At 39.3% G+C, this 26,407-nt stretch overlaps 1 protein-coding gene across 1 annotated transcript; it reads right to left on the bottom strand.

The window, feature by feature from the left end:
- Positions 1–214: 214 nt before the first annotated feature.
- Positions 215–24,759, bottom strand: LOC115430610 (neuroepithelial cell-transforming gene 1 protein-like). The gene is made up of 4 exons (XM_030150715.1): positions 24,533–24,759; positions 14,766–14,829; positions 5,865–5,927; positions 215–355 (listed from the first exon to the last, which is right to left on the bottom strand). Exons 1-4 carry the CDS (start codon positions 24,676–24,678, stop codon positions 215–217), a joined length of 414 nt encoding a protein of 137 aa, XP_030006575.1. The 5' UTR covers positions 24,679–24,759.
- Between the last annotated feature and the right edge of the window lie 1,648 nt (positions 24,760–26,407).

Below are 26,407 nucleotides of genomic sequence, written 5' to 3'. Positions count from 1 at the left end.
TACCCACATGAAGAACATGAGGGCTGAGATACAATCTCACCTGAGGCCACACACTGGACACACTTTAGCAGCTGCTGCAAAAATTCACAGAGATGTAATGGAGGTGTTAGGCCTGATGGAGCAGCTAATATAGTGCAAAGCTGACGTGTCACAATGTGTGTGTTTTGGACAAATGGACGAGTCTGTGGTGTTTTCTTCACTTCAGCCTCCTGGTTCAACACTGAGGTGTGAAACAGGACACAGACTCCGTGCTGTTGCCGTGTGTGAGACAAAGCACAGATGCTAATCGAGGTGCCAAGTAGCTGACAACTTGTTCTTTGGGCTTGTTGACTGAGTGGTCAGAAGAGCTCATCCGCTGCACACCAACAGGACACAGACTGTGGGTTACATCACCCAAAGGCTCTCAGTACACACGGAGAGTGGGATCATGAATCAAACCGCTTTAGGATTAAGGATAAAAACTGGTCATGATGGGTTTCGTGAGAGACGAGACAGCAGAGCAAAAAAAGTATGTACAGTAGACTGAGGAGTCAGAGAGGATCCAATAAAAAGTGAATCTGTCTGTCTGTGTATAGTCTGTGTCCTCCTTCACAAGACGCTGTGTGCAGTCCTGCTGTTACTCACTCTGTATGGGGAGACCTTGGGCTGAATCAGCTGTATGTCTGGCCCAGCCTCTATAAAAACTAAACACAACATGGCTAGGCCTGTCGGTCCTGTTTGCCTGTAGTCACACTGAGTTGCAGCTGCAGTATAGCCGTGATTTACACTTCCAAACACACACGTCTGATCGAGGAGAGGTAGAGTATAATGACTAATGCTGTGAGCTGTGGGGTTTCACCGTTGTATAACCTATGCCGTGCCAACGACTGACTGAGCCTCGAGGCTTGGGGGCTGAGGTGAGTTTACCTCAACCTCAGCAGCAGTGAGTACTGGATGCGCAAAGCCTAATTACAGATCTGGGAAGGCAGCAGTTCTGGGCATTCACATGCATAAGTGCTGACTGAGTGTCCGGTGGTGACACTGCTGCCCTCTGCTGATAGAGGTCAGTAGCAACACAAACATGGGATGCATGATCTTAATGCAAAAAGCCCTCAGTCAGCTCAAACTCCAACCACCGGTCATAAATCACATTTTTGATATGGCTGAATAATCAATCAGGTTTATTTATGAGGCACAATATTAAAACTTTTACATTATACAGCTCTATTAGTCTTATTGTACAACTGCAGGGATATCACCAAACTTCCTGTGAACTGTCTGATTTATTCATTAACATCATCACTGTTGTAAAATATATCTTTGAGCATTTATTTTATTTGGAAAAAAAAACCTTTAGCCAACACTTGATTCAGCTTACACACTGTAGACCTAAAAGAAAAACACAACTGACACACTTGTTCCCTAAACCGTCCTTGCTGCGAAACTGGTCTGTCTTGGCCTTAACTTGGTCGCAGCTCTTTCGAGTCTTTGTCTTGTCTAAGTCTTGATGCGTTCTGGTCTCTGAAATCTCAATGAGAACATATTATCGTTCCTGATTGTTTGTCTGATACTGATATAATTACTATATTGATTTTTATTACATTTGGTGGATGGATAGAACATGGGCCAAAGAGAAATCCCTTAAAAAGAGACAGGACCAGGAATTGTAATAAATGGTTAAATAAAAAAATATATAAGCAGTGGCACCAAGTCTCTAAAAATGAAACATAGGTTAAAGAATTACTGATTTTTTTTTTTTTTTTTTGAGGACATTTAATTATATTGTGAATCAAGCTCTTTCTTTGAGAACACTTGTAATGTCTACTGTGTTTATGATACTTGCTCCCTCATTTATTGTTGTTCCTTCATCACTCTTGATTTGATCATTTGGTGGAATTGGTATCTATAACTGGGGATTGAGTAGATTTTGACAGGCTCTGTGTTTCTAATTCAGGGCTCCATTAATCTGTGATGAGAGACTTTAACTCCAACTTAATCTAGGAAGTTTCTGTTCTAAAGGACCTAAACTATAAATACCTACACTCCCTGTAGTGGTTAAATAACGATGAGCTGAAACAGACGATCTAATCTCACAACAGTCTGCAGAAACAATGAAAACCACAGTTCTCAAACTAGACTTTCTTCCCTGTGTTACTCATGCGTGAATTTTTTGGTTTTGTTTCATCACTTGTCCCACCCACAGTAGAGCTGGTTGCTACCAAACAAAGCAGCGTAACCAAGAACTACAAAACACTGGCACTATGTTGACTGAATAAACAGAAATGCTGATAAAAAATCATCCAGAGGAAATGCAAATATGTATTTTTGTAAGAGCGGTATTTGCACAGCAACATAGTGGAAGTTAAAACGGGACATTCAGTATTTATGGCCTGGGGGACAAAACAGCGCTGTAACGCTGAGGGAAGGAGAGGATACAGGTACTCCTTCCTGTATTTTTACCTAACTAATTGTGTATCTTCTTACATTGAAATGGGTGGTTTTCACTGAAACAAAAGTGAAAAAAGTGTCATTTTCCAGGTCTGTGACCTTCATGGAATCCAAGCTCGAGTTACAACTGAGGTGCTGAACTTCAAAACAATACGTGCGTCATTTACTGAGAAATTCATATTGCAGCAACAGTCTTGTTGAAGTGGGGTGTGAACTGAAGCCAGGACATGGGGGTGGGAAGTCATGTAGTCAGCAGACTCTGACAGCACTTTCAGAAGGGTTGGCTGGTATGAGGTTATAGAGTAACAACTTACACATACAGATAATGCATGTTAAAGTACAAGTTTAGCCAGCTGTCAGCACTTTGTTAGCATGCTAGGCTGTTATCAGGTTATGCTAGGTGGCATGTCCAGTTATCTGGACTAAGCATAATAAAGTAGTCCAAAAGCAGCTCTGAGTAGTGGTTCACCCACTGTGTGCATCATCTTTGAACTGCAAGTTTAGACTGTACAACACAGTGTAGGAGCAGATATTTGACCACACTGAATGCAGATACTAGAGTTTCAAACAGTCTAAGAAGCTGAAAAGGTCCCTGCTGTCTGTAATATACTGTTGCCCCAAAAGTTGGAATAATTTTATTTTCAGACACATTCTTCTTTTTATTCCTTTTATACACATCAGTAATTACCTCTGATCAGGTAAAATTAATACATACGGAGTCCCAGTTACAGTTAATCTATCAAGAATAAATCGGATTGTCACAATCATTTTATGAGAAAAGTCCAAAATATTTTATTCCAACTCTCATTGATCATACAGTATGAAAGTTTAAAATCCAGTTTTTGCCTCTAGTTCTGTATGAGTACATCATACAAAGACATTTAAAATGATATAAATCACTGTATTACTTTAATATATCTGACTGTGTGTCTTCACACAAGGCCACAGTATGTTACCATCACCTGTTTTAAATTTTTCTTATTGGCAAGAACATTCTTATCTTGATTCTTTTCTTTTTATTTTCAATTGACAACTATAAAATAGGTGGAAAGTGGAAAAGAATATGTCAAGTCTTCCTAAAATAGCATAAAGGAACAGCTCGTTTTCTTGTAATGTCCTTCATATTTTGCGCAATAATATGCAGGTTTTTACTTTTCAAAAATTAATTAACTAACCAAAAAACAGGTTTCCTCCCACCATCCAAAGACATGCATTAGTAGGTTATTCTCAATTGCCCATAGAGTGTGAGAATGGTTGGTTATTTGTCTCTATATGTCCAGGTCGTTATTGAAAATGAGAATCAGTTCTCAATTTAGTAAGTGTTTATGTAACAGCAGATGGTATGTGCAGCTCCATTAGAAAAGAAAACAAAGTCAGAGTAGAACACAGAGATCTGTTCTGATTTGAGTAAAGGAGTGGCCCCTGGGACCTTCACAACAGCATATTAGCTTTGTTTGGTTAAAGCACAGTGACTGATCTGACTGGTTACAGAATCTAAGTTGTAGCCTACATCTCTGCTAATCTGTCTCATGTGTCTCAAAGGATCATTTTGTACACAGCAGAAGGGCTGTCATACACTCAAGCAGCAGGAGATCTTAAATAATACACAATAGAAAAGTCTAAATTGTGAAATATACCTGAGGGTGAAGGGTGTTCAATTATGATGTCACCGTGCTGTGGGAAAGGAGGACAGATCTGTTTGTGTTGAAGGGAAGGTGCGCACATTAACACCCACACACTGAACCATATTTTCCAACCTGGCCAGTCCATCCTGTCAGATCTCTTAAATGGAGAAACCACAAACCTCAATGAGCTCTTCAACAAATAAGCATGATCTTTATCTATACGACTCCCAGAGATAAGTTGAGTCATTTTGAAGATATGCTCTGAATAAACAGGAGACAACCTCAGTTGGAGTGAAACACCAGATATCACACCCAGTTTCCACTTTAGCAGTGTGATGGTTGAAATCTTTCATAACAGCTGTGTGTCCATCTTCACAATGTACACAGGGATAGGAAAACCTGCATCTATAATTATGCCTGAGGCCCTTTTCCAAAATAAGTGCTCCACAGTAAAACACTACAGGAATAAACACGCTGCTCATTGTCCTGTTCTTTTGGCAGTGAGTGACATTAGGCAACAAAGCATACATAGGAAAGTGTGGAAGAGAAACCCAGGATATATGTCTGAGAGTGACTGTTCAGGAAACGGATGTTGTCAAAATGAGATCAGATTTAGCCATAATATAACTGACTAGCAGAAAGAAAAGTGAAACAGAAAAAGAGTGAGATGAAATGAAACATGGCATATCAAATGATATGTAAAATGTATATGGATAGACAAAAAGAACATGTTTAACTTAGCCTAAATTTTTACTGCTGTGCTGACTACTGGACATAATACAGTGTTTTATCAGTAAAGAATGTGGACAATATAAATAATGTAAATATCGTGAGTGGAGAAGACCCACATGTATCGACTGACCTCATTTATCCAAAGTCGTTTGTATTATGGGTTAATACGACCAAAAACACAGCTCAGTCAGTAACTTAAAACAGCAACATGGTCATGGCACAAGATAGGCATTTATGACAAGTCGTCAATGATTATTTCAGAATTTTAAAGTCATTATCTGATTAAAAAAGACTTAATAGTAGCAGAGAAGTAGAAATCTACACATAATACGACAGTTTTGCTTATAACTATGGTGGTCAAGACCCAGCAGATAATCAAAGCAAAAAAATCTATTGTATTTTATTGAATTTATTGTATAAATGCACTTTTACATTCAAAACTTTATCTTTTTAATTAACCACTTTTAGTGAAATATTCAGCAATGGAAAGTAGAGTAAAAAATACATTTAAGCATAAATTATGACCGAGAGTACATCAACATTAAGCACCTTAATTATTTCAGTAAAAGTAGTGCATGTTAAATTTGCATTTTTTTCTGCTCCACTAAAACTAAATGATGGTCCAAAACTAGAAGAGTGAAATATTGAACAACAGTTTCATATGCAACCATTAACAACGCTAACTCTAATTTAAGCTGCAACGATTGGTCAAATGCTATTTTCAACTGAAAAAGAAAATCACGTTATAGAATCTATTGATTGGTGCTAAAGCAAAGATATTTTCTGAGGAAAAAACATAGATAACTGGTTAAATTTTGCTTATACTGGTGAGTTAAATATCTCTAAAATAACCAAGATTTCTCTTAAATAAGCAACTAAACATCACATCAGGCTGTGAGTGACTATAAATGATTCATGCTGTTCATCTGTCCTTCCCATCAGTAGCACAACTGTTTTATTAACTTGTTTTTTGGCAAATTAACATGGTACAGTAAGGTCATAAAAATACAGTTACAGAGGTGTGACACAGTTTACATCCCTGCATGGTATTGGTGTTAGCGCTGTTTGAGTTTGTTTTACCTTAAAGTCGAAGCTGCAGAGGCTGACTGCGTCGCTGTCGTCCTTCTCTCTTCGTTTGCGTTTCTGTTGAGAGATGAAAAAAGGAATATTCAGCATGTGTCACTGCAAAATGTTCATGCATCACCCAACATATAATAAAGCCCATTTTGATGAAACAAACAAGAATTATTAAAAGTAGTGAATAAGCTTTATTTTATTCTTTTCTAGATTCTGGTGTCACTAGCCACTTTTACGCAGAGATCCTGGAAAAAAAGCGAGATGGTGATCCCATCTTTTTTCCACCATTGACCGATTTCCACAGCCAAGCCAAAAGAGTAACAGAGGTGAGACAGGCTGGACTTTTACACAGCGGACCTGCATTCTGGAATCAAAGGGGCGGTGACGCAGTGCAGCGTATAATGTGCATATGGAGACACTGGCATGGATACTGTGGCAGCCGCCCCAGGTGCTGGTACCACGGCATTGTGCCATGGGTGAAAATGGCATGTAGCCACAGCATCCCTGACACAAAGCCACAGAACCCCTGGCGCAGAGCTGTGGCACACGGGGCTGCTGCCGCAGAATCCATGCCAGCACCCTCATATGCACCTGCTGTCTCTCCGGCGCGGGGGTCGCCATCATCAAAACATCACACTTTGGTTGGGGAACGAGAGGTGTTCCTTTTAAGGTGTAGACACATCAATCCAACTGCCGATCGTCACCAGAAAAGGTAGCCCGACTGATCAGTTGGCTCCAGTCTCCCCCGACATGGTCAAAAAAGTGTGAGGAACACACCAAATCGACTACCGACTTCAGCATATGTTCTGCGCTGTGAGACATAAAACTGGGAAATGATGGAACATCGCTCTCGACCAGGGATTAAAGCAAAAATTTTTCATCTGATTGAAAATTTTCTTCTGGTCAAAATCTGTGGCCACTATTAAAAATGATGCAATACAATACTGCTATAGCGTACAAGTTTATATAGTCAAATTTGGCAATACTGTAAAACACACTGAATGGGAGAGTGTACAGGTGTAGAAGATTAGTAACATGGATAGAAAAAAATGTCATGAGTGGTATTGGTGGGGGGTCTGGGGGTCCTCCCCCAGAAAATTTTAAAGCTTCAGGTCAATTTTGGTGCTCTCTGGTTAATTTTAAAGGGTATGAAAACCTTTGAAGCAACTGAAAATTACTGGAAGAAAACCTTACTGCAAAAAATAAGTGAAAAACTTTTTATTTAACAATTTAGGAACTCCTAAAACATAACTCCAACTCCAACAGCACATGAATTTTGGGGAAAATGTCTGTGTAAATGTAACCCTAACCAACTAATCTTCCAACTTCTCAGATTAATGGTGGATCAGGACTTTTTTAACCATTGGAACCATACAGAATTTTCTTGTGGCAAACTACGCACATGCACGCACCAGGCTGCTTCATTTTTTTGCACCATGATCTAATTGGAGTTCCATCGTCTCCCTTCTCATCAAGCCACGCCCACCTCCATCTACAGGGTGTCCCATAAGTCTCCATACGTAGGAACAATAAACGTTTCTTGACATAACCATTTTTATTTATATAATATGCTCTATATGACTGCCATTTTGTCGGGAACACATTTCAATGCGTGTCCTCCACTGCTGAAGAACTATAAAGAAGAAATATAAAGAAATACATGTTAGAACCATGTATGTATGGAATGTATTATGTCTCCTATGTATGGAGACTTATGGGACACCCTGTATTTTTCATGCATCTCTCAATAGTTACCACTTCAGCACCTTCCTCTACAAACGTGTCCATGATGTCGTATATGCTAGCCAAAATAATCTGCACGTCGTCAAACCTGCGTCCACAACCCCCCCCCCCCCCGCCAATATCATGTTCTTTTGATTGGAAGAAATTATGTCAACTGAAACAGAAATTATATTCCGTTACAGATACTCTCTGAGGGTATTTAAAATACAGTGGCTTTGCAAATACCAAGGGTGTTACTCATTCATTCAGTTTTATCTTCGTACTGTACCACACAGATACAAATAAGATGCTAAACGGGTCAAAATAAAGCACTTATGCAGTCGGGCGCGTAACCGCGTAAGGCCGCGGCGCGCACAGCCGCACGCACGGGAAGGGCACATACACACAAACACACACACACTAGTCATATACCGGCAAGAGGAGATAAGCTATGAACCCAAACATGAAGGTACATGTAGATCAGTTCTGTCTTCTTCCCTATTCGCTGTGGTTCTTTCATAATGAAAGCTACTTGTTAGCACTAAACTACAGTTAGTCTGGAGGCTGAACTTCGGTAAAGCTGAACTTGTCCATGTGTTTCTGAGGCACAGAATGAGCAGCGTTTCCTTCCAAACATAAATAGTCATCAATCTGTCCTCCCGACATAAAAATAAAGAAGTCATCTTATTATCATCACTGTTAAACTTATCAGCCCCCTGTGCGTGGCGTGTCTGTGTTAAACACCTGCAGACCCAGGACAGCAGACCCAGGACCCGGGACCCGGTGCCGACTGGACTCCGCGAAACACGTGGGGAAGTTACTTCAATATGACTTTTTTCCCCCTTCAATTTTTCCATTTGACGGAAATCCGTCGTGGTGACAGAGAACTTTAATCCCTGCTCTAGACCAAAACACAGAGCTTGCTGTCATCAGTCATTGTTGTCAGCAGAGAGTGTCGAGTAATCCAGAAGGGTTGTTGTTGTTGTTGTACTTATTGAACGGATGGTTAGTAATAAGATCTTATGGAAGAAGAAAGATGTCGCAGGCAAAAACAAAGGAGAAATCGCACTTTGCTAACAATGCTAACAGTGTTCACTTCATGGAATGAATGAAGTCCACAGGCAACACTGACTGGCACGCATTCAGATACGATATGAGCAGTGAATGTCCTATTATAGAAGACAATAACAGTGTGAAGTACCTTGGCATAGCTGTAGTCACATGTAAACTTCTTGTTCACTGATTCACTAGTCAAGGGCTATCCCTCCACTAATCAGATTGGTCCGACTGAACGACGGGTAGTGGCCAATTATACATGTTGAATTGTCCGAAAAGACTGGCGACTGCATTAAGGACAGCCGCTTGCTCAGAACACACCAAGCAGATTCATGTCACTGACCTCCCCAGACTGCCCAACAATGTCTGGCCGCCGAAAATCGGTTTGGTGTGTCTTCGCCTTTACATAGCGTTCCGAAATCATGATTCCACCTTTATCACAGCTCTGTTACTACCTCCAGAGGCATTACAAAGTCATGATAAAGGTGGGACCAAATGATCCCACCATTGCTTTTACACAGATGTCGTTCTGTAATAAAGGCGAAATATTCCCCAAACAGAAGTGCTGTGTCAAAGGGGCTTGTATCAGTCCACCCTGAGTGTAAAGAAACACACACTGAACCTAAATACAAAACTCAGATCTCAGACTGGGAAGCTTTGGGTTCTAAGACTTTTTGTGAGTTTATCATTTCATTGCATTTCCCTGTAAATCTCACATCCCCTACATATATAAAAAATTAGCACATAACTTCTTGTCTTTCTGCTTTTTATCTTCCTGCCTTTGTGATGCAGCAAACATCTTTGTCTGGATGCCGAGATGAGACTAACATACGGAGAAATTTACAGCCTCACCAGTGCGCGTTTGTACTTCTCAGATAATTACACTCATTGGTCTTGTTGCTCTATTGTCACACTACAATAGACACTGCTGGAGGTCCAACTAGGAACAGGAAAGGATTAATTAGGCAATGGGACACTTTAGCACCTGCATGTGGACTGTCAGCCAGCACCTCAGAAAGAGTCCGTTAGCAGGTGAGAACAGCGGTCTGGCCTGTTTAGGCTGAGGGTTGTAAAACTCCCGAGGAGCAGTGGTGGCCCCCGGGACCCCCAGGGCTCTGTCACTGTGGTCCATTAAGCAGCGAGGCCAGACCGCCTCTGGCACAGGACAACAAGACCTGATTGACCAGTGAGGTGAGGAGCAGCTAAATGGATACATAATGGTCAAGGGTGGCTGACAACAAATCACCGAGTTGTGTTTATTTGTGCTGAAAGAGGGTGGGAGTGTAGGGCATTTGCCCTCTAACCTGTTTGTTTTCTCACATCCATAAAAGAGCTACTTCTACTGGACACCTTCCAACATGTCTCCTTATGCATTTCATATGGTTCACCACGTTGCTGCAGCATAAGTACAATGCTAGGTCATGGGTTGCATACATTTCAACTGAAGGGAAACAAAAAAATGTGTAATTGACTTCACCAGACTGATTTATTCAAAGCCTCAGCACAGCAGCAGGTCCACTTTACATTTTAAAGACAGCTCCAGGATGAACCCATAACAAGGCAAAATGACCTGGGATCAAACTGTTGAAGCATTCAAGGTTTAAATGAAAGGATCTTATCACTTACTGTTACCATTTCATATTCTGGAAAGATAGCGGTTTGGTAACACACCACATTTTGTAGAACTATCATCTTAGTGTAACAATTTGCATGTTATTTACATAAAATGCTGAGGCTTAAAGTTCATATTTAGAAGATAAAAAGAAAAAAATGTTACCTGTTATTTATTTCATTAAATTAATAAAAAACAAATTTCTTATAATTATTTTAGCAGCTAATGGTTCCTTTATGTTCATTAGCTAGTTGCTCTCTGTGTCTGTCTGCCATTTGGTGCTGAACAGGAGGAAAACAAGTGACTGCTCCGTTAAAAAAAATCCCTATGAGCAGGAACAATCAATCTCAAAATTAAAGACATGTTTGAGAATTAATAATAAATACTGTGAATTATTATTCAGGCCTAACCTAAGTTAGCCTATATATGTACAAGTCAACACGTGAAGCAGTGTTAGTAGCTCACTGTCCATGAAGTTTGCGTGCTAAGTGTGAATGCTCCTTCCAAGTTAAATATTGCTTTAAGCTCGGGTCTTACACATAAGATAAAAACGACTCGAGAGTAATCTCTGCGCAAAAACAAAGGCTGTAAGGAAAAGGAGATGAAAATTAGACCTCCTGTTCCTGCCACCTTTGGAAATCCCTCTGTCAGCATCTCACAGATAGAATAACACCCTCCATGCAGCGACTTGTTCAAGTGGTGGGCCGAGCTTAACGTAAATACCCTGACTCAACAAACACGCCCCCCCCCCACCTTTGCTCACTAAACACAGACTCAGGCTATAGAAACTGTCGTGACCTGGGCCGGGTTTCTTTGTTACTCATCTAGGAGACGAATGACAGATTTGTACATTACATGAAACAGCCATAATGTAGACAACAGACACATAAAGAATCAGCCATGATGTTCAGTCGCTAACACCAAACAAGTTTCAACACTTTCAGAGAGACAATGAGAGGTGTCTGCTTTTATGTCTTGAGATACCAGCCTGCTGAACAAAAAGAGGTTTGCTCTGCTGCCTGCCTGAATTCAGACAATATCTCCGTTTCGTATTACCATGACATCATGGGTCAAACTTTCAAAGAAACATCCATCACTTGATCTGACAAACGAGTCATTTCAACCTACCTTTGGATTAGATAGGAGCTAAACTAACCAAAGAAGCAAGAAATAACATACAGTTTGAGTGTCTGGTGAAAAGGAAGATAAATATTTACTGTACGGAGGGGAAGGGGTGGAGAGAGACAGTCAGGTAACAGACACAAATCAAATTAAAACACTACAAAACCTGTTGCCTGCATGATTTCGGTCAAGTGTATTGAGTTAAATAGTCACAGAATAATGGACCTGCATGTTTGTGAAGGGGTGAGGGGCTTTGCAACAAGCTGGGTGGAGAGCCATTGGTCCCAAACCCCCACCCTTCATTGTCCTGCTGTATCTCAGTCTCATGTAAATAACTGGTCTACTGCCAGAGTACACACATGCGTCTGAGTAAAGGTAGAGTTAGAAGATCAGTTTGCCTTTAAACACTTGGATCAGATATGTTCACAAACTGCAGCATTACAACATACATTTATGATGTTCTGCCTGTAAAACATCACAGAGAGCTCGTAAATGCAGGCAAAATTTTTCATTTGTTATCAGTTATTAAAAGGCATGCATCTAAGAATCTGAACAGCTGCAAAGCAACATCAAAAGCGATGTATGTGCCGCTGTAGTGGGTGCTCTTACAGACATGGAGGATAACACCTTGGATGCATTACATGTTATCAGAGGTATGGAGATAAATATCCTGCTCTCAAATCTGAGGAAAATTCAGACAGTGGTTGGATTGAATATAAATTGCCGCTGATATGGGCGAGGCCTTCCCACAATAATTATCAGCGTTTGTGTGAAAAAGCCCGACGCGACAGCCATATTAAATCACATCATGTGATTAAAGCTGGAATGCTGCTTATCAGACAGGCCACTCTTGAGGCTGACATCTCTGGCCGTCTGAACTTGTTGCTTGAAGAGTCAGAAAGCTTAGACTCTCCCTCCCGTTGTTGTTAATTACCTTTGCATTCCACCAAACATCAGTCTGGTTTGATCTGCACCACCTTGGCACTGGGCTGGAAACCTGACTCAAACATCACACCACATTCTCACCATGACAGAAAAGCCCTCGAGGCCTTGTGCCCAATGCTGTCTAAGGGAAGGCATCAAACGCCCAGAGAATGCTCCGGAGAATGCCTTGCCTGCTTCCAAGGTTCGCCTCAGGGCCAGTGTACCCCCACCTGTACCTGCCCCAGCCAGGAGGGAAAAAAATCCCCCATAACCACTTCAAGGCCTGAAAAGTTGGCTAAACTTTATTCAAAGCCTTGGCATAACCTTCAAGATAAACTGGTAGAGTTGAGATAAGACAGGTGATGAGGCAGAGATACTTCCAGCTTTCTGTTATTGCTGGATATTTCTTAGATTTATAAATGTCAGATGGGGGACTAAATTGAAAGGGAAGCTAATGAGATCCATATGTTTTTAGTGGATGAGCTAAGCTTGCCATGTTTGCAAATCAAAGGCACCAGGCTGGCACAAGATTAAGAGCTGTTCACTTCTCTCTCTGCAACCCGTGCTTTGATTTCTCCTCCACTGCCTTCAGATGAGCGGTGGATTGTGTTTCGGGCAGCTATAAACCCTGGTATGTCTACACACTCTAATCTCTCCTCTCTATTCTGTTTCTAATCAGCTTGTCTCATTTAAGTTGGCCTGTAAACCACAAGCGGGCCAGTCTATAAGAAACAGCAGCGGTTTGTATGCCATTATGTTCCTCGGGCAGGGGGGATAAGAAATCGGAGCAGGCTGGATTTTCTTTATCCAGTGTTTGTTCTCTGGCTGCATGCACAGGCCTGGGTTCAGCCATGAGGGAGCCACATAACAACGGCCATCAGCATCGCTGAGAGAGGAATTAGATGCAGATAGACTCTCAATGCTGGAATCCGCCAAGGAGAAAGCTGGCTCCGAATGTAAAACGCATTTTATAGATCGGTCTTCACTGATAGCACTTACTGTACAGGAGGATCTAGGCTTAGACTGCTGAAAAGGTTTTGCATTAAGGTCAGAGCCAGGCCTTGAGAAGCCCGAAGTGAAACTATGCCAAGGTTTTGGACAGGTAGTGCTCAACAGATTGAAGTTGTGTACCTTCACAGTAACTTCCAAACTTGTCTTGCACTTGTAACAATGAAATCATTTTTTACAATGTCTTCAGTGCAGGAGTTCTTGTGTAAAGAGGCCTGTAAATCTCACATGTTGCTACAGACTCGTTTATGCCAACAGGCACTGTTTAATAGACCTTTCTGCCCTGTTAGTGCCTTGACTCTCTCTCTTTTTTAAAAAAAATTTATTACATATACATTGTAAGTGTACATTGTAATAACAGTGCAATAAAAATTAGGCTGGATAAAGCTGACTTCTTCTCCTTTGAGAGATAAATTTATATATATATATATATATATTGTATATATATATATATATAAACACACACATACCTAGCAAGTCGAGCAGATGCATTCCTTACTGTAATTCTGTTACAATAAATGTTCTCGACTAAATAAAAATGCATTCTGTTATTTTAATTAAGAGTTTAACACTAAAACATTCTGCCAATCTGCTGACTGAAGACTGTTGGAAAAGTTTTCTTACATTGACAGACAATTACAGACAACACTTACATAAGCGAACAGCCACTAAACTGTCAGCACATTTTTATTCAGATGTTGCTGTTGTGGTTAGTGTGTTGCAGCTGAGTTCTTCTCACATTAAACAGGTAAAAAAGCAGGTATAAATACTTCCCTCCTTGAAAAAAAACTGTCCTAGTAGACTACAGCTATTTGCATTGCAATGTCTTTGTTTTCATTGCCTGCAACCATTGTGTAATGTCACTTTGACACGGCCTTCCACCTCCCTGCACTGATAAGTAAAATGTGTTGTCTTTTGACCCATGAATTTTCATGTACATAAACAAACAAAAATTTCAGTCAAGTAAAAGAGACTCTGTTAACACAAGGACTGGCATTACGCAGAAATTGCTCCAGATGATAAGGCATTTGTCCTCCAGGGTGGATGCTTTATCAGGGTTACAGTGGCGGTGGGCCAAAAGGAGGCACCTTTCGTCATGGTGACAATGAACAGGGCTACCATTTCCGAGACTTTGTTGAAGCCTCTGAGGCGAGGTTTAAATCCAAAACACAACACTGTGATGGGAAGCGACCCTTAAGTGTGCTCCAAGTTTGCACAAAAGGACAGAAGTCGGCCAAAAGCTAGCTCAAGGAAGATGTGCAGACGGTAAGTGTATACACCACACATACACTGAGTATCTTGTATAAAGACAAAGAAGCTGGCAATGGACCACATTGTTATGATAGTTAGGATAACTCTGTTGTAGGTCATTTTGATCAGTGATTATCTAGTGTGTGTTTGTGGCTTACACGTGACTGGTATGCAACATGTAAAATGAAGAATATGAGGGTGGTACTTACCAGAGTGAAGTCCCATTGTGGTGCTGGGGTGAGGAAGGTGAAGGAACTTCCTCTTCGCAGTGACCTGTGTAACAACGCAATACATGAGATTTACATCAACAATACATGAGCAACAAAACCCACCACCTATAGGCCTGTTTGAGAATCATCCTCCTTTGCCCTCACTGGCATGTCAGTGGTCATCCTTGAAACCCACCACAGCGCTGTGACTCAGAAACAAACCATGTGAATAACTGAGAACACCAGCCAAAGAGTGAATTAAGCAGATGAGTGTGTGAGTTCAAGTGGTGATAAGAGATGAGCTGTGACTCAGGGAACACTGGTGTCCTGAGAAAACATTAACCTCCTCTTTCCTTTTCCACCTACCACAGCCTCAGCATGGTGGAGACACAGCACAGCCCTGACCAGGACTGACAGACGCTGATCCACCCAGTCACAGCAGACAGAGGATCATGACCCCCATGCACTTCCTCAAAGAGTCCTCAATCAGGTCTCGAAGCTGTCCTTAGACCCCTGTGACATTTGAAGGAGGGGTTCTTTATCCACACCTTTTTTTTTTTTCCACACAGAGATCTCACCAAAACCCAAATACCTTATTGTGGGGAGGGGGGCAGCTTTGCCTTTTTTGGGGCTCTACAACTGGATAATCAGGAATAACACTCCCCCAAATGAGCCAAGCCTACTGTCGGTCTCTCTTATGTCAACGTATCTTGAAATTTGCAATTATTCAAGTGTTAAAATAAGGTTAAGCAAGCTAAGGCCACATAGAGGACAATTACACAACACACCACGCTCTGTGAATGGATGGTTACATAATGAGAAGACATTTCAAAGCAGTGCTTAAGATCAGTCTGCTAAGCTATAATAAATTGGATTTTTATTAGGACTTTATTTCACAGTGAAGGAGCACTTTCAATGAGAAGTGTGTCTTGAACTGCCGTACAAGGCTAAGTAACTGGGCTGCTTATGAAATTACAAAAACAGACCACAAAAGCGATGTAGTCCAGGCAGCGGGGACCGTATGCTGTTACAAAGCATTTATTTGCGTACCTCATGTTAAAAGAGAACAAAACCCTGACCTTTTTAAACACCTGCATGATCTCATGCTGTACATTACTGATATGTACAGTAGAAATGTGAATATTTCCAATAAATATCAGAGCCACGAATTCATACAAAAATGCAAACACAAGACAAAATATTAAGACACTTTAAAGTATGTTTAAAAGCACTGTGATGTCACAAAGGTTAATCATACTCAGCAGACATGAGAGCAGAGTAAATAAAGACCAGCCTCTTTGCTTACATGTAATCATAAATGTTGTCATAGATAAGAAATATGTCTTGAGGTCTTAGATGGAGGGGCCTAAAAAGACATCAGTATCCGGAGAATGCCGAGCTGCTCAGAAACACTTGTTCTGCGTGTGTGTCCAACAAGTGCTGCTCGTAAGGCTGGGTCATTCCAGTCATTCTGCCGGCCAACTTCTGTTGCTCCAGGTGGCGTTCATCCAGTGACACAGCAATTGGCCTTCTACAGTCAGTGGTGCAAGCAGCTGCAGCACCCTGTCACACTTCGAAGTCATGTAAGCATTCATCTGACTAACGACTGACAGATTATTAAAATAAACAGAGGGGTGATGATGTTAATCTTCAAGAAATACCAGCACTGAACTGCGATGCCAATTAGATAATGATGTTTGGTTTGAAAAATTATGTCATCCAACTTAAATGATATGACTATCCATATTTTACTGGGAAAAATAGGCAAACTTCTCTATCCAATTTGTGACTTTTAGCCAAAATATAAATCTACGTTTTCAGGCATCTCTCAGACATCTGGGCATGGCAGCTTCTCACCAGTCAGGAATGAACTCCAGATTTGGTAGATTTCCAGCATTGAATTAATTCATGTTTGCTTTTTTTTTTTGCCATTTTTAGCAGATGGATTAAGAACTTTATTCATGGTAGTAAAAGAACGTGTCATAAAAATCTAAGGCTGGCTATGGAGGATTAAAATAATAGGGCAAACCATTCATTAGAGACTATTGGAATGTTTCAGAAAGGTTGAAGATAGAAAACTCATCTGGTTAAAAAATAAGGTTTTAAAAGATCTGTGAATACTAATAAGAATTATAAATAATCACAAAGTTGACCCTGCACTACTGAGTATAAGGTAACTATGTTGTCATGTTTGACAAAGTAATACAATGAAAAGCCAACAAGAGAAGGCACATCCTGTGGGCCACAGTTGGTTAAACTAACACCAACACACTGTAGGGGGACTCTCTGTTAGGACCACCCATGTTGGTAATGTGTAGAAACAGTACTGTAAGGTGTTTTGGATAAACAGTGTATGAATGTTGCATGTGTTGTGGAGTAACAATTGCTGAAGGGAGAAGGGAAACGAGAAGCACCCTGGGTGTCCTGAAGCAAGTTAAGGGACAAAGGTCACAGTAGGTGTTGTTCAGTCGATGCCGTCAGAGCTGAATTAACTTGCCACTTGTTATTTTGGATTTCCTCTGACCTAGGGATGTAACGATTACCGGTATAACGATAAACGGTGGTAAAATTCCTGATGGTTAGTATTACCATTTAAATTCTAATTATCATGATAACCATGTTTGATTACCGCACTTTGAAAACTCACGGTACTGCACATTTCCTGGAGAAGTACCTACCTACCTAACCACCTATCCATCCATCCATCCATGAAAAAGAAAAAATACTCAAACTTGATATGGAAAATGGTAAAAAAAAATGGCCATAAGGTTCCATCTTTAATGCACATTTGTATATTTGATGTTTACATGTTAATATTTGAATGTTTCTGCCAACCAAAAGTACATTGTGCCTATTATTTTTTTTGTTTTTCTTTTTTCAAAATACAACTTGGTTACATTATTTCAGTGGATGTATAAATACCGCAATAATAATGATAACCGTAATCATTTTGGTCACAATAACCATGATATGAAATTTTCATATCGTTACATCCCTACTCTGACCATGACACGTCACTGTTTCATATTCTAGAGAAGTGTATGTTTTCCAGTGAGTTTTCTGTCCATGTGGTGATACATATATGCTGTTGGATATAAACCCCGGACATTCCCAGTCAAAATTCTGTGGGACCGACGTTGATTGATGATCCTTCATATGACATACTGAAGTTTGACCGCTGTTCCTCCCTCTTGTCCACAGTTACGTCACTGTCTTTCAGTGGACAGAGGTATCTTGGGAAAATATGTGGGAGGCTGTCAGCTTCACCACAGTTTGGTTCTTCCGCCTAAAACAAGCATTTCTACTGAAATGATGTGTGGGTTTCTAAATTACACTGTGACTTCAGCTCAAGAGGAGTATCACGTAATAGTGTAATTTCATTTTTTTTATTTTAGTTTCATTTGCACTGACAAAAGCTTTGAGCAATTTTGTCTTCCTCACCCTGATTTATGAGTCCATGGGAGCATTTTCTACCAACTGAAGGATTTCCACATACAGTATATTGAATAGTAGTTGACTCTCTCTCTTTTTTTAACAATGTAGTCCAACTCTTCCCTTGCCATCTCTGTCAGGCTAGGGTGGTTTGCTTTGATAAATTACTTTTTCATAGCCTAGAGGTGTGTAAATGGTTCATCTGTCAGTCATTCAAAAAATTAATAATCCTGAACTTTCTTGAATGATTGATTCAGATAGTTTTCAAGTGTACATGACTATATAATTATTAGCATTTCCTGATCTGATTTTTGTTTATTATAATAATTATTATAAATGTAAGAGTCAGTGAACTATTACTAGGATTTGTAGTTTTCATCAACAATCAAACAAGAAAATAATTGGAAGATCGATGATGAAATAAAGTGCTAGTTGGAAGCCTATCATGGAAGCCTAATTATATTCCAACATACTGATGGTGTGAAACAGAAGATAATCCACCCAATATATGATACAGCCTGCAAATTGAAAAGGGTTAATCAAGGCGAACAGTAGCTACTTTGAAGAAGGTGAAACATAAAATACATATTTTTTCTCCGATTGTTTTACTCACCATGTAATTTCTTTGAACAAAAAAACAAACATAGAATGAGAAGGTATACCAAACATCCGGTGATCACTACCGTGGTAATAAAATGATGAATGGATTCCCTACCCTCATCTTTGGTGGGCACGCAGATCATGAAAGACCCTCATTAGAGCCCACGTTTGTTTTGTCTGTTCAGGGCTTAATAGGTTAACAGGATATTAAGCCTAGTTCACAATCAAACATAGTGACAGTGACATTATGCATCTTAACATTGGACGGCACCCAATAGAAATAAAAAACAAAAAGAAAACATAGGTTAAGTCCATTGAGGTAGGCTGCAGTAGAATCATTGAAACGCAACATAGTGGACTGTAGATGTAAACAACTCATTCTAAGGTGATGAAAATACAGGGATAGATATGTTACAGCATCCTGAACTCAGCACTGCTCAAAAACCATCCAAACAACCCAGATAACTTTTACCTTTATTCTTGAATGATACTGTAGGGTACCAGAGCTATACAGCACTGGTACAGTCCTAACAAAGTGTAAATAAAGGTTTGGATGTTTGAGAATATTGATGCTTTTTCAACTTGCCTAAACATGGCTTGTCGATGTTTCCACTGTGTGAGAGCAGGGACCACCAGGTACCATCAGATACTATTTCTAGTATCACCTTCACCAAGGTTCCAAGTGAACCAAAGTGATACCACACACAACACAAAACCACTGAGATCATAGATTGGTTGATCCAGAATAGTCGCTGCATCAGTGAGTACAGTACATCACTGTGTCACGACATGAAGCACTACGCCAGGTCAGCAGGAAATCTCAGAAGCACACTTTCAACTAGACTCTCTGGATAAATCAACCACAGATTTGTGTCAAACAACTATATTCTTGTTTAAGAAAATATTAATAAATGTTTTATTTCAGAAATAGTAACTTCTCACTGTTTAAGTTGCATTTGAAAGTTTGCATGGGTATGGTACAAATGCAGTTTTCAGTAAAGCTGCAATAAGACCAAATCTGGCATACTGATAGTGTGCCTGGAGTTTGCTTACCGTTTGAACACCTTCACGGGAAGCTATGATGACGATTACTTTACAGGGAAGTGGCTATGAGTTGGCTGACGGTAAAGCATACAACTCTGTGGAATGCACAGAGCTTCCAGTGTCACTGCAGGTCACTGAAACATGACAAGCATTAGCTCAGATCCCCCTACCCCCCCGTCACACACGCTACACAGTTACTGTTACATCATCAAGCTGGTGGCCGAGATGTTAGACCATTTCTGGCACTGGGGTGAGAGACATGCTGGGAATTTCATTTGTAATCCAGGCCAACAGCAATGAAACATAACTGACCTCCTGCTCACTGACTTCACATCTCACTTTTGAATCTAAACAACTGTTCTACAATGAGCGGTTACAGAGAGGACCAGCGCACTTGCAATAAAAGAGGTTTCCAGAAGAAACATGAGGAAGTAGTCATAGATTACTGTACCTGTTCACAAAAAGGCGATTTTCAGCATCAGATTTTATATATACAAGTGAATGAGTTTGCAAAATCTGATGTATTATTAGATTTAACTACAGAGCAGTCTGCAGTAATCAGAACTGTTTCCATCTCCACCCACGGTACCATTCATATGTTGTCCACAGCTATATTCTAAAAACCAAGTGGCCTCTGTGTGTGTGTGTGTGTGTGTGTGTGTGTGTGTGTGTGTGTCTGGGGATTCACACAAAATCTGGAAAGAGCTGACTGCTGCAGTTTGGCATACTTATGTACTTTTGGTCAAAGAACAGACTAGTGAAAACGGCAAGCTGATAGGACCAATATTTTAAGAGATATTTGTAATTTTGGAATATAACAGCCTTACAATCATGTTGCTATACCCAGGATGCTTTGGTGGTGACTGCTGGACAAATGCGGTACAGCTTGCACAAACACACAACAGCATAAAAACTACCACATTTAGAACCAGTGGATCCCCACTTGTCAACGCGCTAGTGTTATTAAATCTGTAAAAATCCACAGTATGGTTCCATTCCAAAGTACTTGCGACAAGTATATTTTCTGTGAATACCTCTCTACTTTTAGTTTAGTTTTAGTTAAAGGCAGAACTTTTACTGGAATGCATCTTTTAATAGTGCAGCATTTACTTTTAAGTAGGACCAAACAATACCACAAATGAATAACTGATGTGGTTCAAGATATAAGATTTGTATCAAATAATGCACTCTAATCGGAAACACTGGCATTGTTTGTTTTTTTTAATGTAATAATCCAGCATGGTTTTGGGCATAACTTTTAGCTTTTAAATATGCTTTTTACAATGTAGCATCTCATAATTCTTTTCACAGGCTGACAGGAGATTGTCTTTTATTATTTATTTTTTGCAGTCAGGCGGCCCCATTGTATGTCTGTTAAAGTGTCATTTGTGTGTTAGAACAGCTATATGTGCTCTCTTTTGTTCATGATTTTTGTGAAATCAAAAACACCTCACAATACCTTGGGCTGTAACATTTCTGGATTCTCACACCTCCTTTCTATTGAGCAGCAAAAGACTTGGAGTCCAACTCTGGCCAAGTTATTGGTGAGATCATAGTGAGGTGGTAAGTTCAGCCCTTTTAACCAGATGTGTGACTCAACAGGTATGGATCCTTTCAAAGTGCTTTGAAAAGAGAAACCCATTGTTTGTATATTGCTTGTGGACAGATGATTAACATCAAACTGTGAAATATAAAGTCCTCAACAGAATAGAGCTCTTTCTGGTGGTGCAGGGGTTACTATACCTCTATAGCCTTATGGACACATGACTATCCAAAATGTTTCCCATAATGAGCCATTTTGAAAGCCAATAGTCCCTGCGTGTAACGTTTTCATGAATATGTGATTGATATCCCCACATATATGTTACTGTCACCGGCCAGGGGACAAAGGTCCTTTCTAGTCATGTACCTGTTCATGGGTATAGAGTTAAGTGTGGTTCATGAGTCAGTGGTTTACCATCCCAGAATGCCCTACCCTTGTTTGTTAAAGCTAACTCTGAAACTGAAATAGCTGAGCCCTGACCTGCTCCCACATCTTTATTTTAGACAAATACTATGGAAGGCGCTCACCAGGAACATGGAGGTTTTCATGAAGTTGTCTGGTAAAGCAATATTTACTGAAGTCTTCGCTCCAATGCATGTGCCTAGAACCAGTATATGAAGTCTATACAGAGTGAAGTTAGTTGTAAAACATTGAAAACATTCCTATTGTATGAAACAAAAACCCAACCCCCTGAACTTTCATAAAATGCAGGCTCCACCCACTGAATGTGATATTATCACCACTGCTTTACATGGACAGTGAACCGGTGAGTTCACTGTCTGCAAATTAGCCTTGTTGGTTTCTGTTGGTTGTATCGTACACATGCTCAGCCATGAGACCACGCCAAAAAAAAAAAAAAAAAAAAAAAAACACTGCCAGACTAGTATTTAATGCCAGTCTCACTTGGGAAATCAAGCTCTGACTAAACATTTATATTTTTTCCATAAACCTTGTTATGGAGTTCAAGTTTCGGGTGATGTTTTTTCCATGTTTGTCTGCAGAGTCAGTGGGCACTGAGCAGGGCTGGACCACTTTGGCACACAACATGGAAAGCCTTTCAAAAGGGTCCAATATAAACACTCCCAGGGGTTTATTTTCCAAAAACGCACAGATTATCATCTGCCAGTTAAAGGGTTTTCCAGATAAATTAAAAGATAAACAGATATAACTGACCCCTGAGACACTAAGGACTGATCACATTTATGGCCAACAAATTATAAAGATTACCCTGGGAGACACAACAGTGTTTGGGTTCCCTGGATCCAAGAAAAAACAAAACAAATGATATGAAACTTCACAATTTGTGATTATGCAGGCCATACAAAGCAGGATGGGAAAATCACTGAACAATGGCTGGTAGACATACTAATTTGAGAACTACTTTAGGAATGTTGTGGTTGATAACTAAAATGGGCAATGTTTGGGTTTAATATTATATATGGGTTTGATGGGTTTTTTCCATTATATGTTTGAGTAAGCTTAATAGAAAACAAAGGTGGGGGGAACATATAACATTTATCTGCAATGAACAGAAAAAGAAGCAATTGGATTAAGAAAAAAATAGAAAAATGATTTTAAAAACTAGTCAGGTGCTTAAACACATTTCTTCTGCACGGCCTCATAGTCCACTAATTCAACCCAAACCCTTATTAACCCTCAGAGACCAAGAACTGTTTTTGTTGTACCTGACCTGTAGTACTTTATTTAGTTTTTTTTTTTTAAAGTATCTGTCAGAATCAGATGCCAAACATAATAATAATAATAATAATAATAATGATGATGATGATGATGATGATGATGATGATAATAATAATAATAATAATAATAATAATAATAATGGATTAGATTTATATAGGGCTTTTCTATGAATGCATACTCAAAGCACGTACAGTGGATCCATTATTCATTCACTCACACAATCACACTCTGGTGGTGGTAAACTACATATGTAGCCACATGAGGCAGACTGATGGAAGTGTGGCTACCAATTCGCGCCTACAGCCTTTCCAACCACCACTGAACATTCATACACATTCAAACACCAGTGTGAGTAGCAGCACTGGAGGCAAGGAGGGTGAAGTGTCTTGCCCAAGGACACAACAGCGCATGACTAGGACAAACCGGGATTCGAACCACCAACCCTTTGGTTATTGGACAACCCATTCTACCTCCTATTCATCCAGTTCATTTAAAGTCACCAACAGCTTAGATTTTTTTTCTACTTACTCAGTAAAACTGAATGTGGATGTTTTAGATTTCCAAATAAATTACTGTCTGCTATAATTTTCTACCTTTCTGGAGAAAATCAGAGCCATTCATTGGTACATGAATCAGTGGTGCACAATGTTAAAAATCTAAACACATTAACTATATTCTCAAATAAAAACTATGTAACATCCCTGAAAAGCTGAGAAACTTTACATTTAAAATCATATGTGTGAACCTTTATGAAAAATAAGACATGTAAGCCACAGATGATGGTCCTGGGGTAAAAAAAAAAAAAAAAGAACAGTAAGTAAATAGTATATCTAAATTAATTTATAGCAGTTTTTAATTTGTGCATTATAATGGGGTTTGTTCTTATTGCTTTAAACCTAGCAGTAGAAAAACAATATCCTTCATTATTTGTGTTTGTACTTATTCTGCACAAGGACTTTAAATGTAGAACAAACATCATCAAGTCTGTCTATCATAAACTAATGTAGTCATACTTCACATTAACATCCTTACTCCAGAAGGATGAGGAAATGAAGCCCAGCAGGAGGAGATGGGACTCAGTGGGTGGCAGGTCATGCTCTGGTGTTGTGTCTCTGGACATTTGCTGACATCTTGTGGCTTTTGGGCGCAACCGAAGATACTCTGCACTCTTAAAATCAATTGTGGGTGTTTGGTGTCCAAAGTTTTGTCTAGCATGACTGGTCACTTGCAAATTTAAGGTAATTCAACACGTATACATTACTATCTTTACATGTTGATATTATATTAAGGAGGAGGAACGTTTCTTGTAGTTTGTTTGCTAACGCATGCTACACACCTTTAGCTACCCCATATCTTCACAAACTCCATTCGTAGCTGAAACTCGTTAGTTACTGTGTTTATTACTGAAGTGAACATTGTCGTGGGCTGTGGATCGGACAGACACTCTCACCGTCTCAGACTTCCTCTGCTGTTCTCCAGGGGACACTCGTCTTCATCAGATGAAAACTTTCTCTTTAGGTTCCGGCTGCTCGGTTGTCTTTTCAGTTTCTCTTTAATAGTCGAAACGGGAGCTTGAACTTCGCCGGATTCACCCATCTGAGTACTAACAGACAATGGCTACTCGAATAATGCGGTATTGAGAAGTTTAACAAAACAATAACAATAAATCTTATCACAATAGCAGAGACTTGTGACTATTTTTGAATATGGCGGAAATCCAAATATCAACCAATGAAAGGACAACAAAGGACGTCCATATCGGAAGTTACGTAAAGTAGGCGTGGCCTGCGTAATTCAACTTCAGGCAGTGCTGAATGGATGTAGTACTGGTGGTAATAATGGTGTAATATTAGTAGTAATAATAATAGTGGTAATATAACGAGATAATATCATGAGTGCATAACAGATAATATATACATTTGATATGAACATGTTTATTTGCATTCACAAAGTAATTTAATATGGTTTGTACAATCACTAACAGACCTGTCTATATATTTCTTGTTTTATATATTTTCATATTTTATTTATTTCTATTTATTTTTGTTTACCTTATATTTACTTACCTCCTATAATAAAATTTTGTGTATTGCAGCCATGGAGGCTGCAAAACTATGTTTCAGTGATTTGATTCTGTTCTTAACAATGTTTTTATAGTGAAAATAAAGATCTATTCTATTCTATTCTATTCTATTCTATTCTATTCTATTCTATTCTATTCTATTCTATTCTATTCATCACAATTATCATCATTGCCGTCATCAATAATTAGGTGGAAGTAAGTAATTTATGACTCCTCTGGTTATGTTTTTTTTTATATATATATAATTTTTGACATTAACCCTTTCATGCACGAATTATGAGAACCTTAATCAACATTTATTTCCTGAGTGTTTTTATTCCTCTTTAGGCATGAAAAAAACAATGTGACAGAAAATTTTCTTATGAACCTATTTTTCATGGAGTTAAAAAAATGTCAGCTTGACACCATGCGTTTAATTTTGGAAGCAAAGAAACATGGATTTACTGATATACGAGGGCCGTTCAATAAGTTCATGGCCTCACCCAGAACAGAACAACACAGACTGATAATTTATATTTTATTTTTCAACATAATCTCCATTTACAGCAATGCACTTGGTCCATCGATGTTCAAGCATCACTATCCCATCACGAAAGAATGTAACATCCTGTATTATAACAACCAGTATTTCTGGGTGAGGCCATGAACTTATTGAACAGCCCTCGTATCATGTGAAAACTATGAAATAAAAACCTTTTTAATGCTGCTAATCTGCTGTTTTCTCACATTTTAACATACTCTAATACTAGACATTACTCACTTCATGGCAATAATATGCAAAAAAAAAAAAAAAACTTTTTGTTAAAAAAAAAAAACAAAAGTTAATTACAGTTTAGTAACAATAACAAGCAATTTATTTTTTTATTATTATTTTTTTTTTTTTAGTTTAGTTTATTTTGAATATGCAACAAGACAAAGTAATCTTACTTAGTCCTTAAGAAAAAAAAAAACAGGTAGTAAGAGGTCATTGAAGAAAACAAAAAAACAAAACTTATACATAAACATGACTTCATTTGCACATTCTAAAAGGAGTGGAGGAAGTATAATTTATTTATCCCACCCCTTCAGCACTCAAACATGTTAGTTCACATCAGGTTTATCAAGAACAGCAAAGTTGCACTAATGGTATGAATGTCAGTGTATGGGATGATGTATAAGCGTCCACTGTGTTGACTGATATGGAACTAAAACAATAAAATCCATGAGTATACAAGAGAACAGCTGGAGAATAACTGTCCACTG

Source organism: Sphaeramia orbicularis, chromosome 12 (genome assembly GCF_902148855.1).
Source record: "Sphaeramia orbicularis chromosome 12, fSphaOr1.1, whole genome shotgun sequence".
Classification (NCBI taxonomy): Eukaryota; Metazoa; Chordata; class Actinopteri; order Kurtiformes; family Apogonidae; genus Sphaeramia; species Sphaeramia orbicularis.
This window is presented reverse-complemented; position numbering and strand designations above follow the sequence as displayed.

Coding starts and splice junctions, on each gene's coding strand:
- LOC115430610 (XM_030150715.1), bottom strand. CDS start 24,678: ATGGGTGAATCCGGCGAAGTTCAAGCTCCCGTTTCGACTATTAAAGAG. Junction 14,830..24,532: donor AGCAGAGGAAGTCTGAGACG/GTGAGAGTGTCT, acceptor GTTGTTACACAG/GTCACTGCGAAGAGGAAGTT. Junction 356..5,864: donor TCTGCAGCTTCGACTTTAAG/GTAAAACAAACT, acceptor GTTGGTGTGCAG/CGGATGAGCTCTTCTGACCA.